Source organism: Grampus griseus (assembly GCF_964374135.1).
Source record: "Grampus griseus genome assembly, chromosome: 8".
NCBI lineage: Eukaryota > Metazoa > Chordata > Mammalia > Artiodactyla > Delphinidae > Grampus > Grampus griseus.
The window spans coordinates 109,456,202-109,473,891 of NC_139002.1; the positions used below are offsets into that span (position 1 = coordinate 109,456,202).

The 17,690-nt window shown below is 58.9% G+C and overlaps 1 protein-coding gene across 1 annotated transcript in view; it reads left to right on the forward strand.

The window, feature by feature from the left end:
• The first annotated feature begins 2,649 nt into the window (after positions 1-2,649).
• MOB2 (MOB kinase activator 2) overlaps positions 2,650-17,690 on the forward strand; it is a 49,798-nt gene continuing 34,757 nt past the window's right edge. The window contains exon 1 of the mRNA XM_082659768.1: positions 2,650-2,750. Within this exon, the coding sequence (XP_082515894.1) occupies positions 2,734-2,750 (17 nt within the window). The 5' untranslated portion in view covers positions 2,650-2,733. The remainder of the gene's footprint in view (positions 2,751-17,690) is intronic.

Sequence of the window (17,690 nt, forward strand, 5' to 3'; positions counted from 1 at the left end):
TGGTTGCCAAAGGGATAGACCTCATGAAAATTTGGGAACTTGCCACACCTAAGTGAAATTTTAGAGGTTCAGTAATCTGGACATCCCCTCCAAAGTGAAGGACACCTTGAGCACCTCAACACTGGGAAGAACACACACATTTTGATGGATATATCAATCAGGCAATTGTCTTTAACTTCAAGTAACAGAAACTGGAAAGAACAGCGACTTGAGATTTTTTCAAATAAAGAAGTCCAGAGGTAAGAAGTTCAGGATTGCTGTGGAGGTTCCAGAGTTTCAGCAAGAACTCAAATTCTTTCCATCTTTCTGCTCTGCCGTCATTAGCGTGCCTCATGGTCCCAGATGGCTGCAGAAGCTCTAGCCGTCATTTTCCTATTCTTGGCAGGAGCTAGGAGACTGGGCCAGGTTGGGGTGGGGAGGAAAGACAAAAAGAATTTCCTGGAAGCCACTCAACAACTTCCACTTCCATCTCATTGGCCACCCTGTCTACACGGGAAGCTGGGATAAAGAAGGAGGAGGGGGAGGAGGAAGGGAGAAGAAAAGCTATGAACATTGGGCAGGTAACGTATCATCTCTGACCAGTGCTCACTGAGGGTGCTAGTCTCATCTAGTTCGCAAGAGACCTGAGGGTTTGCCAGATTTGAATGTGCTCCAGACTGAGGAGAAGATTTAGCTGAGGCTGCAGCACATGCAGTTCTACCAGTTGGCACTTATGACTCAATGGATCCAGCGGTGCTCGGTGGAGATCGTGGAGCTCTAGCGGGTGAACGAGATAGGAGGGCCCCAGGGTCTTGGAGCAAAGCCACATCCTCTTACAAAATAAACCATGATTCTTTGAGATGTGAGTTTTGACTTGCCACTGGGCTCCACTTCAGACCGTACATAAGACCACGGGACGTCTCATGACTGTGTGATCTGAATGGCCCATTATGGACTGGGTGACACAAAGCCATAAAGTGGGGTGTACCCAGCGGTAAACCACCATCGGGGGAAGGGGGATGGACCTTCAGCACAGGTAAGCAGCCTGCGCACGGGGATCACACTCCCAATACGCTGAGTCATAACTCCCTGCTTCCCCATCTTCAGCCTACACCTGTGACCTTATGAAGTTTCTTAGGGCACTATTATTCCCATTCCACTAATAAAGAACTTGAGTCACAGGGACATTAAACAATTTCTCCAAGTCACCCAGCCAGTAAGTGGAAGAGCAGGGACCCGAGGCCCAGGCTACCGCGGGGATGTGGGATGGGGGGCTGGGGGGGGCGGGTCGCGGGGCAGGAAGATGGATGCAACCTGGGGGGTGGCCCGAAGCTCGGGTAACAGTTTAGGGAAGATTACAGCAGCCGGATGCAGGCAGGGTCCCCAGGGGCTCATACTCCTCGGGGAAGAATGGTCTGGGTCGCTGTCCTAGGTAGAGATGCAACCTGCAGATGGCCGGCCACAGGCAAAGTCCTAACTACCCTGGCCACTTGTCCAGCTGTGGAGACGAAGGCCCTGGCCCATATCTGCGTGCTTTTCCTCCCTGAGATGGGACATGCGACAGGACTTCCCCTCGTCCCTCTGTCATTCCTCATTATTTCTTCTCAGGTGGCTGGTGGTCAAGTGCGCAATTTTCCCCCACAAGTTTCATGATCAGCAAGGCACCAGAGGGAGAGAGGCAACCTCCACACAGGGGGCAGCAGCTGATGAGACTCAGGTGGGGCCGTAGGGTGGGGCGGGACCAGGGCCAAGGGCAGCGGCACTGGGCGGGGGGCGGGGGTGGGGTGGGGTGGGGACGCAGCGTGTCATCCGTCCCAAGCGTCCCATGTGTCCCAAGCACCGTCTCCTCCATTCTTGATCTCAGCCAGCGGCTTCCACCACCGATGTGGTCCCTGGACAGGCACCCGTCCCTCCAGGCATCTGCCCTGTAGGGCAGCCAAAGCCCAGCGCCTGCCCCAGGCTCTCTCCTTCCTTGGGGAAGGAGCCGCCCCACAGACCTCTGTTTGTCTCGTTGACTGTCCCCGCGTCCAGGGCCCCATGGCTGCCAGGAGGCTGGATGGAGGGGTGTCACGGGCTGGTCTCCGCCGCCGGGAAGGGCAGAGAGTGGGGCTCGGGTCACGGGAAAGGCCGCCGGGATGCGAGGGCGCGGGGCTCAGAGGGTCTCGCTCCCTTGGCCGAGCCGGGAGCGCCCAACACCGTGCCGGTCCTGTCCCCGAAAACTTCCCCTGCTGCCAGCTGACGGCTCAGCCTGACATGCGAAGCTTACTGAGCCTGGAGAGAAGCCAGTGGCCGAGGGGACCCGAGGAGGGGGGAGGGGCTGCGGCGTTCTGGCGACATGGGGCGGCCAGGGCGTAGGGGGCAGTATGGGGAGCAGGGAGACAGCGAGATGGGAGGGGACATCCCGGACGTGGGGAGACATCCAGGGTGTGAGGGGACAGTGGGGTGTGAGGGGACATCCTGGGGTGTGAGGGGACAGCGGCTTGTGTGGGGACATCCTGGGGTGTGAGGGGACATACCGGGGTGTCAGGGGACATCCCCGCGCAGGCTCCAGTAGGTGGGTGGGGGACAGGGCTGTAGGGGCGGCAGGGACAGCCCGGACTACGTTTCCCAGCAGGCAGCGCGCTTACGTCACTTCCGGCGGCGCCCGCGGCGCGCGTGTGGGAGTGAGCGAGCGAGTGTTTACTTCCGGCCGCCGCCGCCGCGAGCTGAGGGCCGAGAGAGTCGGGCGGCGGGCGCGGCGGTCCCCGCGCAGCCATGGACTGGCTCATGGGGTGAGTCGGGCGGCGGGCGGCCGGGTGGCGAGGCTGGCGGGCCGGGCCGCGGGAGGGGCCGCGGGGCGCGCCGCGGGCGGCACCGGTCAAGGGCGGCGGGCCGGGCGGCGCGGGCCGGGCCGGCGAGGGGCGTCCCCGGGTTGGGCGCGGGGCCGGGGCTCCCCGGAGCGGGGTCGGGGCCGGGCCGGGAGCGGGGCCGCGTCCGGCCTGCAGTCGGCGCCCGCGCGGCGCGGCGCGTCCCGGGAGCCGACCCCGGGCAGGCGGCCACACCTCGCCTCTGGGTGTCGGGCGGCGGGGGAGGTCGGACGGAGGCTGCTCTCGCCGGTCGCCGTGGCGAACTTGCTTCGGGAAGAGATAACTTTGACGCCGGCAGAGAACAGCCCCTTGAAAAACGAGGGAAAAGAAGCAAAACAACCCAACTCTGCCAGCGTCCGCCGGGGCGAGGTCGGCGGGGCCGGGGTGCGATCGGCGTCTCCGCGGGCGGCTGCCGCAGGGCGGGGTAGGAAGGAAGCATCAGCACCGGAGCCTGGGCTGGGCTCTCCCTCTCGTCGGCGTGTGTGTTGGGCTTGCTGGAAGTTAGATAAACGTACAGAACGTCACGTCGTCTTCAATAAGTTATTCTCCCTAAAAACATCATTTTTTTTCCTGTTCTTTCTCTTTTTTTTTTTTACTTTTTGAGGATCGAGAAGGGCTGGCACTTTTCACCCAGTAACGTGGTCCTCCATCCGATCTGTGCCCAGCTCTGGTTTGTATAGCACCCCTCTGGAGTTAGGTTAGTTACTCCGGGAGCTTGGGGTGGGAGTGAGGGAGCGGTTGCTGTGTGCTTGGCCTCGACCGGTGGAAAGGCTTGTCTAGACACTGAAGTCCGGGAAGGGAGGTGAAAAGTCCGATGTACGTTTCGTGTCAGTGTCTGTCAGGCCCTTTCGGGGTGTAGGCAGAGTGGAGGGTGCTGTCGGCGTAGTCAGGGACATGAATGAGACCCACCCTTCCTGGCAGGTTGGGTGGAGTTTAGTGAAGGGGGAGACCAGACAGCGTGAAGGGTGAATAAAGAGGCCAAAGAGTTGCTGAGTGTGACGGGGTAGACCTGGAGCCAGAGTGCAGGGCTGAGGGTGGCATGTGGGTGATGCAGGCGGCTAGCCGCGGGGCAGGGCCGCTCACCTGGCTTCTTGCAGAGGCAGCACTGCCGTCCCAGCCCCACTGCTTGTTAGCTGTGTGACTCTAGGTGCTTACTAATTCTCCAGGCCTGCTTTTAAAAAGTCATCTGTAAGGTGGAAGTCATGGTCCTTGCAGCATGGTGTTGTGGAAGGGTCCACTAAAGCGTTTACCACAGTGCCTGGCATTGGTGGATGCTGGTTGCTGTTAGTAAGGAGAGATGCTTGTAGGAGGCCTTCGTAACCCACAGGCACCAAGAGTCGAGGGCAGGCAGCTGTGTTTGCTTTATTTTGAATCATAGATGCTCGCTTTCTGTGTTTATCAGGAGCAACTGCTCTGGAGGCTGCCTGGCCTCCCATGAGCCGGTTTCAGGGGAGTAGGCTGTTGATTGGCTGAGTTGAGTTAACAGGGCTTAGGGTCGGAGGGACCAGCCCGATCAGCTGGGCTGCCGAGGGGGCAGCTGATTGTATTTTGTCTGTGTGTGGTTATTATGTGCTCATGTCCATAAGAAGCAGGAACTCTGTGCCTGGAAACTGACCAGCAGTCCGTTTTTTTAACTGCCTGAGGTCTGTGCTTTAGGGACTGTATTGTCATCATTGTGAACAACCAGAAGTTTACCACAGCTAGGCTTAGAAGGGTCTGGTTCTCCAGGCGCTTGTCAGGACTGTCTGGGTAAGATCAGCGGAGCACTTACCTCCCTGTGGGGGGGAGGCCGGGCCCAGTGTTGGAGGAAAACAGCTTTGAAAGGGACAGGCTTGGAGCTGCTGCTTCTGTGGTCTCTGGGGAGGGAAGGAGCCGACTGGATGTAAAGTAGGCAGTAGGCAGTTCTGAAAGGGAACTAGAGATCTCCAGAAAGGGGTTAGGATGGAGTTTGCTTATCTTCGTGCATGTGTTTTTAAACTTGGTGGATTGCATATCAGACTTGGTGAATCATGAATTCTTTAACATTTCCTTAACTATGAACCACCCCCCTTAAAAAAAAAAAAGTGGAACAATCTCAGTAGTCAAGTTCTGATCTTCTCGAGAGCATGTTTCCAGGGTGGTGTCTGAGTATGCTAGAGCTGGGAGGACCCGGGTGGCCCTCTGTCCCTCCCACAAGTTTACTGAGCATCTGCTGTGAAGTATGAGGATGCAGAGGCCTGGACTTCACAGCTGCAGAGGGAGTGAGCGGCAGAGACCCCAGCTCTCCCACTCTGGTCCACCTGCCACTCCACCTGGCCCCTCTTGTGAGGAGAGCCAGCCGGCGGCGCGTTAAGGGCCTGGCTCCTGCCCGACGCCCTTTACATGCTTAATGCTAGGACTTCAGTTAATCCTTTAGCCAGGTTTCAGCCTGGAAGAATTGAGGAGATGTGTGATTTTTTTTTTACTGTTTCTTGATATTTTTATTAATTCACATCATTTCGTGTCAACCGGTTTGTTTGGAATAGAGTTCTCATGTTTTTAATGTTTTTTGTTCTTTTGAGAAGCAGTTTCTCTGCATTTGTCCATCACGGGGACAAAGTATGGACTCAGCCGTAGGCAAACGGTGCGTCCTCCTCGCCTTCTGATCACTGTTATGACCAGAAGAGTGGGTTACAGATGTTCGAGTGAGACCACACCTTCCCTGTCACTGAAAGGGCCTTGCTGAGTAATGCTGGCAGCCTTATCTTCAGCTCTCCCTGCCGTGTGTGAGGAAAGGGAGGCCTGCAGGAAACCTGCTCAGGGAAGCTAGAAAGAAAGCCAGCATGTTACGACTTGCTGCTGGACTTTGCTGGCGCTCACTTGCAGGAGAGTTTTGCGACGAGCAGCTCGCATCCGTCGTCTTACTGTATGTTTCCTCTGCTTGGCATTGAGCGCCAAGGTGTGTGGTAATTTTTTCCCTCTTTTTTTACAAAAGTAATTTCCAACTTGAAAAGGGTTGCACTTCTTGTGTAGGTCACCTCTGGCGTCCTTGGCTCTACCCATTCTGGACAGCAGCTGACAGGGTGGCACCCTTGCCCAGAGCAGACGCTGCATGAGCTGGAGCAGCGCAGAGTGTGGGAGTGTGGCGAGCACTTTTGTCCTGTCCTCAGCGGGCAGCGGCAGCCATCTGCGAGCGGACGATAGGCGTGTGGTTTACATTTTACCCGACAAAGCTGGGTCCAGAAGCTTCCCAGCCAGCATCTGGGAATACAGAAGAGGAAACACACTTCCTCTGCTCCTGACTGGTGGGGGCCTACGGGGTGAAGTTTGCAGGGACCTGCCCGCCCGCGCCCTCTAGCCCAGCCCGCACCCTGCGAGCCCCTTGCTGGGGCCACTCGGGCCTTGACATCAGCACCTCCTTTCCTCCCCGGTGGCAGATTGAGGTGGGGTGAGGCGCAGGGTAGGGCTTCCTGGCTCTGGCCAGAGGAGACAGGCCTCCCGGCCTGGCGATTCACTCCACAGGGCGGTGGAGTTGGCGCTCTCGGGCAGCGCCCAGGGTGTGCTATGCGGTCGGGGGCTTTCGGGCCTGATGGGTCTGCCGGCAGGAATCTTGCACTCAGGTGAAGGGGATCCAACCCCGTGGATGCCACCTCTGCGGGCATTTGAACCGGGTGTTCATGACTTCCCCTTGGCACTTGGCCTCTGGGGAGGGTGTCGTGGTGGCTGGCAGTCAAATCCCATATGAGGGCACCCAGGCTGAGCTCGCTCGATTCTCTAGGGTTTGGGTTTTTTTTTTAACAGTCTCCTTGAGGTATAATTTACCTACCATAAAGTTTACTTGCTTTAAGCGTACAATTAAGTAATTTTTAGTAAAATTACAGAGTTGACCATCACCACAGTTTAGTTTGAGAATGTTCACCTCACCCCCAAAAGAAATCTCACGTTCAGGGTGCCCCGTTCCCTCCCTGACCCTAGGCAATCACTGGTTTACTTTCCATCTCTACAGATTTGCCTATTCTGGGCATTTCGTGTGGAAATGGAACGGAATCACAACACATGGTCTTCTGTGGCCAGTTCACTTAGCTTAATGTTGTGAAAGTTCATCGGTGGTGTTGCTGGTGTCAGCTGTCCTTTCTGTGGCCAAATGATACTCCATGGTGTGGAGATACGCGTGTGTTGCCTCTCCACGGACACCTGGATTGTTCCTGCTTTTTGCTGATCCTGAAAGATGCTGCTGTGACCCAGCCTCTTCCACCGTGAGCCGGACCACTTCCTGCCGCGAGACCTCCAGTCCCGACTGCGTTCACCGTCTGTCCTGGGCCAGACCCCGAGCTCAGGATCAGTGTCGCCGACGGAGAAGACAGTCCACGCTCTGTCAGGCTGGGCAGCAGGAGCAAATGATGTGGCGGCGGAGGGCGGGCCGGGAGGGCGGCTCGGGAGGGTGCACAGGAGTTTTCCAAGCAGAAAGGAGGAAAGGTCGCGGCCCAGGAAGGAGGAACGGCACGTGCAAAGGCATAGAGGCACGAGGAGAAAAACTGCGGCCGGTGGGCCCCGGAACCTGTGGTTGCAGGGCACACGCAGGAGCAGCTGCTTTCCAGGCAGGCAGTCACTGTGGCCTGGGTGTGTGGCAGTGCTCGCCTGGGGCTAGGGTGCGTTCAGATTCCTCTAAAGAGGGCCACGGTCACACGGAGCCCTTGCAGAATGAGCCCCACGTGCCTGGACACTCTTGGCAACGTGTCATTTCTCATTTGTCCTCCCGCTTGGGGTGTCTGCAGGGAACCCTGCACAAGTGTCCCCGGGGACCCACCTGAGCACCGCAGGGAGGCTCTGCGGGGTGGGCAGGGCCCGGGGCAGCCGCAGTGCCCTGTTCCAGCCTCCGTCCTGGCTTCTCACCCCCAGGCGTCACTGTCTGCTGGGCTCACCGAGGCCTCTTCTCAGGATGCTGGGAAAGCCGGCCGGCACTGGGGCGCTGGCTGCTGGACTTGTTGTCCAGAGCTCATGGTGGCCTGGGAGGGGTTCGCTCGAGTGGGCGCTGGAGGCTGCCTCTGTGTCAATGTTCTCACTGTCCCAGCCTGTCCCACATTGTCCTTGCTGTGGTCCTGGAAACTTAGACGCACCCAAGCACACGTTCTTGATTTTGTCAGGGACGGGCCTACGTGGCCTGGGAGGGAGGCCGAGCCCAGGCACGGGTGTGCTCGGCGGGGCACCCTCCGTGCCTGTGTTGGGCGCGTCGGCCCCGCAGGCTGGTCTGGGAGCTGGTCTCAGTGCCCAACGGTGACTTCTGTGCGTGTCCCCCGCCAGCAGTGGCCGTGTCCGGAAGAGGCGGTGGCGCAGGCTGTTCCCAGCTGACTTGGCTGGAGGGCCTGCCGTTCTTTGTCTTCCTCGTGTTTGTTTTTCTTTCTGCACAGGATTTCTCCCGGCCCGGGTACCCCCGGTGGTGTGCAGGGCTGTTCTATGGGACGGAGCCTGGGGACATGGGACTAGGAACAGTTGGAACCGGAGGATAGAATGCGGATACTTAAGGAGAAGACAAGGAGGTCGTTGGTGGGTGACTGGGCCACGTGTGACCCGTGGTCCTGTTTGAACGGAGCCGTGTGGCTTTGGGCCGTGGCCACGTTCTCCTCGTCACCTGGTTTTCTTCTCTTTGAAGAAGTTTCCTTTGCACGGTCACCTGCGGTGGAATATGCGTGCGTCCTCCCTGCAGTGGTTGGCATGTGTGTCCTGGGATGATGCCGCACGGGGGCGCAGCGCTCCCACGGAGGGATCCTGGCCATGCCGGGAAGCAGGGTGGAAGCCGGCGGGTGGGTGCTCGAGAGCCATTTTAGTAGGGCTTCTGGAGCGTCTTGGAAAAGGTGCCGTTTGAGCTGAGACCTGGGGAGGTGAGAGATGGGAACAGGGCTCGGGGGCTGGATGGTTTGGGTTTGAACCCCGACTACAGCTTCACGAGTCATCCTGTTTTACCTCCCCAAGCCTCAGTTTCATTGTCTGTGAAATGGGCGTAGCAGTAACCTTCCCAGCGGGTGGTGGTGGGATTTTATGAGGTGTCCACCGTGGAGAAGGCCCTCTGTCCCCTCAGAGTGAGGTGGGGCTTACCTGGCAAGGCGGCGCCTGCATGAAAAGTGAGTGCAAGGGCTCCGCACCCTGCGGCCCCCAGGCCGCCTTGTCACTGTCACCTCTGCCCTGCCCTTGGAGTGCTGCTGTGGCAAGGACCCAGCCCTGTGTCCCGATGCACGGCTGCCCTTAGCCCCGCAGCCCAGGCTTATGCAGTAGGTCTGGCTCTCGGGGTGACTTGTGTGGAAGGCGAGGGGTCGAGGGGTCAGGGGCTTGGCGCTCTGGAGGCCGCTTGACCCCGTTCCCTGCCGATGGCGCCTTCCATCTGTAACCTGCCCGCTCCCGGTCCCCTGGTCGTGCCACACCCCCCTTCCCCCGCCAGGTGCCAGTGCTGAGTGTCGCTCTGGGGCTGATCCCGGGGTGGCGGGAAGGGCGCGGCCTGAACTGGCTCACCCGGTCCGCTCTCCCGCCCCCCGGGTGCTGCGGGAGCTCCCGGGCCACCCCTCGCGTTGCCCCTCCCGCCGAGATGGCGAAGCTCGGTATGGAAGGTGGAAGGTGCTGTGGCGGCCTGCTGTCGGTCCACGCCTTCTGCACTGAGAGTCTGTCCCGGGCTGCTAGAGGGCCATGTGCAGAGGGCGCAGGCCTGGCCTGCCAGGCTGGCTCTCCAGCAGCTCTGTCCTCCTCAGATCCCGCACTCGTATCCCCTTGTTGGTGCGGTGCAGCTCTGGTCGTGACAGGCCCCTCTGGCCTGTTCCCCGGGTTCCTCAGGACTGAGAGTTGCAGAGGGGCATAGAGGAAGCGGTTATCACCTGTCCCAGCTGCTCCTTAGTGAGACGCTTCCAAAACAAATAGGCCTCTGGGCGGTGGTGTTTTTATTCCACGGGGTGGGGCTGCCTGCCTCTTCCTGCCAGCCTGCAGGCTGATGGGAGCCGCAGACCCCCGGGCAGAGACTCTTCCTGCAGGCTTCTCAGAAGTGTTGCTGGGCCCTGTCTCGCACGGGGAGGGCGTTCTCGGGGCGCGCCGGGGGCTGCAGAGGAGGCCTCCACGCTGGGTTCTCCAGCTGAGTGTGGACTCCTCCTTCCCTACTTCCAGGCTGGCTCGGCAGGTGTCACGGCCCGAGCAGGTCCTCAGCGTGGCCCGGGGGACACCCTCGGGGAGGAAGAGTGTCTGGAGGCGTGGGGCTGCCCCCACTCTGGCCCTCATGGCCTCAGCCAAGGCTTCTGAGGGGAAGGAAAACGTGGAACCCTTACGACAGGGGCTTCACCGCCCGCTCAGAGCCCTCCGTGCTCTTCGGTGGTTTGGGTCAGTCCTGGCGTCGGGGCAGCGCTCCCTGCCGGGCCCTTTCCCTGCACCCCTGTGGCCGCTTAACCCGGCTTGGCTTCCTTGGCTGCTCATCAAAACAGCCCCGTGACTGGTTTACAAGGACTCTTCTGATTCAACGGACGGAGACGCCGGCCCAGTGGCCCCCGGGCAGGGAGGGGGACGGAGGTGCCGGGAGGTGATGTTTACTGAGTGGGGTCCCCCCAGCCCAGCAGGCGGACGGGAGACAGCCGGGCGCCCCCACCGCCGCAGCTTTATCTCGGCGGGGCCTTCCTAACAGCTGCGGGGGGCTGCGAGCGGAGGCGTGTTGAGTGGGGTGGACAGGAGGACCCAGCTCGTGGCCTTCACAAGGTCCCTCACCCTGCCACCCATGCCCCGTAGGAGTGGGAGGGAGCCAGTTTCCTTGCCGCGGCGGGTGGAGGGCACGGCCCCACATGATCCAGAGGCCCCTGACACAGGCTGGGGGGCCGCCAGTGAGGACAGGCGAGGTTGGCGTTCTTCATATGTCCCCGTGTGCATTAGTGCTGGTCGGGACCGGAGGAGAGGTGGGCGTAGCGGGCACTCGGCCCCTGCACTCTGCAGGCCTCGGCGGGCGGGGGAAGACGGCGCTTTCGGGGTGTCGTCAGCTGGAAACTGAGTCTCTGGCTGCTCAGAGAGGGGGGACCTGAGGCGTTGAGTTCTCTTCTCAGACTGTTTCCTGTGGCCCCGCATTGATGCCGCGAAGGGACCCAGAGACACTGAGCCTGGCGGCACTGAGTTGCTTTCCTCGCCTACCAGGCTGTGCCCGTGAAGGGCCAGTGCTGACTCGTGCCCACTTTTGGCTCCAGGGCCTGGTGCGTTGGCAGCTCGGGACCTGGTCCCTACGTCAGGTGAGGGACCCTCCCGTTGCCCTCCCCACGAGCGGGCTGCCTGCCAGTGGGTCTCCACCTGGAGTGGTCTCACCTTCCAGGGACGCCGGGCAGGGCCTGGAGGTGTGGTGGGGCATTGCTGCTGCCCCTAGTGGGTGGGGGCCAGGGGTGCTGCCCGGCATCCTGCAGTGCAGTTGAGGAAGGCTGCCGGTCAGTCTGCGTCTCCTCGCGGGAGGGCTGGGGCGGGAGCTGCTCGTGTGCGTGGGCCGTGCGTGCTTCTGTAGTGCTCAGTGGTCTAGCTTCTTACGACTGGGGTGAGTTCTTTCTGCTTTAACGGTATTAAATCCCAAGTATTAAGATGATAGAACTTGTTCTTAAAGAGACAGCTAAGAGCAGAGAGAGGAACTGGGAGTTGCTAGAACCCAGTCAGCGGGGGCTGTCTCACTGGCCCCTCCCGGCTAGCTGTGCTTCCCTTGGGCATGCGTTCTAATGGCAGATGAGGGGACGGTAGGTGCAGCTGTGCTGGGAACCTGACCAGGGAACCCAGACGGGTCGGCGCTGTCTGTGCAGCAGGAGGCCCGAGTGAGCAGTGGGACAGCGAGTTGCATGTGCGTGTGTCTGGGCCAGGAGAGCCCCGGGACCTGTGTGTGCGCCTCTGGGCTGCGGCCTGGGCAGGGCCGTAGGGACAGACCAGAGCTTGTGCGCCCTGCCCTTTTCCTTCCTGGCCGCATGTGAGCCCACACACGTGCACACACACACACAAGCATGGGGACTGTGCGTGCCATTTAGTTGATTCTGTCGGGAAAGACATTCCATCCGTGCTGCCATCACGACGTGTTCAGGAGGCCCTTGCTGGTCGGGGCCGTGTGTGGTTCCCGAGGCCGTGGAGAAGATGGCAGGCAGTGGGCGCAGGGGTGACACGGAGAGCTTGGAGCAGTGTCGTCCTCCAAGGAGCCCAGCTGAGCTTGGGATGCCCCCAGGCCCCTCTCGGGAGCTCTGCACGGCAGGAGTTCAGGGCTGAGCCGTCCCGAGCGAGCGAGCAGCTGCAGCCTGGCGTCCGCCGACCCTGCGGAACACCCACCCGCACCACCCTCTTCCCAGTCCCACTGCCCTTGTTCTCTCTTAGCTGTTGAAGGTGATGAATGAACAGAAAAGGAGTCACAAGAAGAAAATCCAGGCCTTGGATCACCCCCTGGGCTGCCCTGCCTTTCACTCCTCCCCGCAGGGCCGGCGTCCTCTCAGAGGAACTTCTTGCTGAGAGTGTGGGGCGGGTCATGCTTGGTGACTTTCCTTCTGTGTCCTGGATGAGCTGCGTGGCATCCAGGGGCCGGAGGGGCTTCAGCGGGCTTGCAGGGCTGAGCCTACCCATCTTCCTGAGAATCACCGACACGGGGTGTGCACTGGGGACCGCTGGGGCCGCGGCTTTTTCACAGGACAGGGCTCACTCCCTGCCACGAGAGGAGTGTTTTCTGTTGGCCGAGGGTCCTGTGCCCTGCTCGCTCGACGAAACATGTGGCAGGTGCTTCCCTTTTGGGGTGTTCGTCTTCCCTCCCAGACCCACAGGTAGCTTCGCTCCCTCGGCACGGGAGCAGGCAGGCAGGCACCAGGGCACCCTGAGCCAGGCTGTGGGCAGCTGGCCGCGGGGCATCAGCCCTGCAGGGTCCGGTCCCAGGAGGGGGTGCCGGCGAGGAGGGCTGAGCACCCACTCTGTGTGCCGTCTGCAGGTCAGGTGATCTTGGGGTCACGATTGCTTTCTGAGCCCGGGCACCCGGATCAGGGGAGGGGGCTCCCAGCCCCTGCCCTGCAGACTGGTTTTGGCTGGGATGTGTTTTCTGGGAGATGCCTGCTGTGTGGCAGGTGTTCTTGTGACCGCGGTCAGGTTTACTAGCTTCAGGGACGCAGACGTGCTCATGCCCCACAGAGCGTTAAAAGCACCGAGGGCATGCGTTGGTGGTCTCGCGGGTCGCGCCCGTCATCACGCAGGCTGTCCTTGCTGCCTCCCTGCCCGGCCTGCTCCCTGCCTCCGAAGCAGGGCGTCGGATTGGGTCTGGGTTGCCACCTGCAGCGGGCCCTGGGTCTCGGGGTGCTGTTTGCAGAGCGCTGCACCGCCCCACATCTGCTCTGCGCTGTCCGAGTGAGACCCCGGCGCTTCTCTGGACGTGGGCACTGCAGCAGAGACTGAGAAATGCCTTGTGATAAAAACCCTTGTTTTCTAGTACATTCTCGTGTTCCTGCTGGAAGGCCTCCTACCTTTTTGGCCGAAGAAGTGCAGGGCTCAGCTGAGTTCTGTCAGGAGCTCCCGGCATTTATAATTCATGTGAAAATAAATGTGTCCTCTTGTCATGACCTTGCTGGCTTTCATGCACTTCCTCCCAGGCCAGCCTAGTGCATCTGGGTTTTTTTTTTTTTTTTGCGGTACACGGGCCTCTCACCGCCGTGGCCTCTTCCGTTGCGGAGCACAGGCTCCGGACGCGCAGGCTCAGCGACCATGGCTCACGGGCCCAGCCGCTCCGCGGCATGTGGGATCTTCCCGGACTGGGGCACGAACCCGCGTCCCCTGCATCGGCAGGCGGACTTTTAACCACTGCGCCACCAGGGAAGCGCCAGCTGGGTTTTAAGGATGCGTGATTGTCAGCCCCACGAGGCAGGAACGATCCGTACATCCTTGCTCGTGTGAAGCCGTGGCGGGGTTGGGGGGGAGCTGTGCTTCCTCTTGGGGTGCTTTGTTTTTTTCTTGTGTGTCACCTCCTCATGGGACCTGTGGTTGTAGGTGGGAGCGTTGGTGGTTTGCCGGCCCCTAAGTCTGAACTGTCACCAGGACAGCAGTGGGGCCTGGTGTTCATGGCAGATGTCCCCTCTCTCCTGAGATGGCTCCACGCCAGGGCGCAGCGCCGCCACCCTGATGGTGGAGCCTGTGCCCCTGGGGGCGTCAGTGGAGCTCATGTCCCATTCACGCAAGATCCAGGGCCTGCCCAGACACCAAGCTGGAGTCCCCCCCTGCCTCACCCCACCGGGGCCCCCCGTGGCCGTCCACACAGCACGGGGTTGGGGGGACGTGCACGGCGCCGACCTGGAAGCAGGTCTGTGCCCCCCGGAAGCCCTCCCTTCTCTGCTCCGCTCGGGGACTGGGGCGATTCCAGTTTACCTCCCAGCTGGAGACCTCCCTGGGCTGCACGTGTGCTCCGTGCGACCTGCGTGGTCGTTTTCTGGGTGGAGCAGCTCTGCTGTGTGCCGGGGGCGTGGGGTTGGAGTGGCAGGGGCCCGAGGGGTCTGCTGTCGGTATCCGCCCTGCCTTGGGTCCACCTCCTCCTGCGTGCGGGTCCTCCCTGCTCCCATCAGCACAGGCAGGACCCGTGGGGACAGGGCTGGCCGAGGGCCGGTGTTGGTGGCAGTGCATGTGGTGGTCAGAGACACTGCCTCTGCCATCTCACAGACTGGCCTCCGGTCCCCCGTCCACCACCAGCTGTGTGACCTTGGCTGCTGTGTCAGGTCTCCAAGCCTCAGGCGATCCCCGTGTGTGGGGGCCTTGGCACCTCGCTGGCGGGTGGCGGTGTCCTGGTGTCTGTTCCTGTCGTGCCTGCCGCGGTGACCGTGTGGTGGGAACAGGCACTGCTGTGAGGGACATGGTGGCTGCGTCTCCATGGTGCCCTCGCCCTGCGTTTACCCACGGTGGGGGGATGTCAGGGCTGGGCACACAGCTGTGCTTCCACAGCATACGTGGACCTTCAGGAATCAGCGCCTGTGGCGCTACAGGGGGACGATGACGGTGCTGGGCTTGGGCTGGCTGTCCCCAGGGGAGGGAGGCCACGGGACTGGACGGTGGGGTGGGGGTGTAGTGAGGGAGCTGCCCCACCCTGTGACTCTTCCCAGAGCCCGGGGAACTATGGGACCACAGGTCACTGGTCTTTGAGTCGGCTCTGATAGTTCAGGTGTAGGATCAGGACACTGCACCTGCAGATGTCCCCAGCTTTCTGCTGATTCGCTGTAGTTGGGGGTCACAGGATCCTCCTGGTCACACAGCAGATGGGAGAGCAGTGGTAATCACGGGCCCCTGCTGGCCTCCGGGAGCTGGGTGTACCTGCCAGGAGCAGTTCACAGGCGCCACTGCACTGCGCTTTTCCATCTCTCATCTCTTTCCCAGAAGTCCGGGTCACTTGGTTTCTAACAAAAACAATAAAATGTCCCCTAAAATGACGTTTGGAGGGTCTGCGGTGGAGACTGCACTGTTTGGCCTGTGCGCCTGGTCCTAGAGCCTGACTGCTCACACACCCCACGGTCCTGGCTGCAGGGCCTGATTCAGAAGCCAGTTGTGGGTGGTGTGACCACATGAGGGTCACAACTTCACTGGGCTCCCTCCAGGCAGGCCCATGGTTCCCTGGGCTGACCCAGCTCCAGGGCCACAGGCTCTTCTAGACCCGGGCACCCGTGGGTGGAGTTGGGGAGCGTGTCTTTGTCTTTGGCTCAGATCTTCTGCAAACCACCAGAGTACTGACCGTGTTGTACTCCTGCTTAAAAGACCCTCTGGACCTCCTTGCCTAAGGGATGAAGTCCCCATTTCCTTCCATCCCTGACCCCCAACCCATGGGTGCCCGTTGCACTGCAGCCTGCTCAGGCCTCTGATGTATCCTCTTCAGCCAAGACCCCTGGCCTGTGCTCACGCTGCCTCCTCGGCCTGGAGAGCCTCCCGTCTGCCTGCCTGACTCCTGTGTGGCTTTCTGGCCATGGGCTCCTAGAACATTTGACCTCCACCTTCAGGGCCCAGTCACAAATGGGGGCAAGGATGGAGCTTCCCAGCTATCTTCTTAAAGATGCTTGCCTGTCTGTTAGAAAGAGAAATTAAGAAAATGATCCCATTTGCAGTAACATCAAAAAGAGTAAAATATTTATGAATAAACTAAGCAGGTGAAAGATCTGTATGCTGAAAACTGTAAGACATTGATGAAAGAAATTGAAGAAGACATAAAAGATATTTTATGTTCATGGATTGGAAGAATTAATATTGTTAAAATGTCCATACTACTCAAAGCACAAGCTACAGATTCACTGTAATCACTATCAAAATTCCAATGGCATTTTTCACAGAAATATAAAAAATAATTCTAAAATTTGTATGGAGCCACAAAAGACCCCAAAGCAATCTTGAGAGAGAAGAACAAAATTGGAGGGATCACCGTCAGTTATTTCAAACTATATTATAAAGCTACAGTAATCAAAACAGTATGGTATTAGCATAAGAACAGACATAAAGATCAATGGAACAGAAGACAGAGCCCAGAAATGAACCCATGTGTATATGGTCAACTAATTTACAACAAAGGAGCCAAGAATATACAGTGGGGAGAGGACAGTCTCTTTAATAAACGGTACTGGGAAAACTTGACATCCACATTGAAAAGAATTAAACTGGACCACTTTCTTATGCCACACACAAAAATGAAATCAAAATGGATTAAAGATTTGAACATAAGACCTGAAACCGTAATACTTATAGAAGAAAACATAGGCAGTATGTTGACATTGGTCTTTGTGATGATTTTTTTTGCATCTGACACCAAAAGTAAAGGCAACAAAAGCAAAAATAAACTAGTGGGACTACATTAAACTAAAACCATCTGCATGGCAAAGGAGACCATCAACAAATGAAAAGACAGCCTAGGGAATGGGAGAAAATATTGGCAAACCACACGTGATAAGAAGTTAATATCCAAAATATCCAAGGAGCTAAAATGTACAAAAGACCTAAATAGACATTTCTCCAAAGAAGATACACAGATGGCCAAGAAGTATATGAAAAGATGCTCAACATCGCCAGTCATCAGGAAAACGCAAATCAAAACCACAAAGTGATACTACCTCACAGCCGTCAGAATGGCCATCGTCAGAAAGAGAAGAGGCATCAAGAGTTGGCGTGCTTGTAGAGAGAGGGGAAGCCTCGTGCACTGCTGGTGGGAGTGTAAATTGGTGCAGCCACTGCGGAAAACAGCATGGAGGCGCCTCAAGAAACTGCAAATGGAATTACTGTATGATGAGCAGCCTCACTTCTGGGAGTGTATCTGAAGGAGATCATCACCTTGAAGAGATTTCTGTACTTCTACATGCATTGCAGCACTATTCACGATTGCCAAGGTATGGAGATAACCTAAGTGTCCATCGATGGATGAATGGATAAAGAAGACATGGCACGTGTGTATGTATACATAGATCCTTCAAGAGGGAAAAGGCCGGCCACCCGGGGACACATAGTGCACACGTCACTGACAGAAGGCACATGCAGACCCTGTCAGATCACAGAGAAATGGGCAAGAGGCTCCGCGAACGTACAGCTCCCAGGTCTCGCCCTGGTCAGAGGAAGGGGCCCCGCCACGCTGCTCATCGCCATGGGCGAGGGGCAGCCCAGGGCTCAGGGTCGCCTATCTCTGCTGACTTCACGTAACTGGACAACCAGACCTACGTAGATAGTCTTTCCTTTTAACCCTTTTACACTTAGTGTGCACACGTTTAGGTTCCACCCTTCCCGAGCTGTGGGCCGAAGCCCCACTCACGTTGAGGCACACGTGCACCTTCAGCTCCTGAGGCGCGAGGCGGTGTGGACAGAAGGGGGAGAACACGGTGCCAGGAGAAGCCCGGCCGCTGCCTCTGGGGCCAGAGGCAGAGAAGCTGCAAAACAAGAGGGGCCCCAGATAAGCGT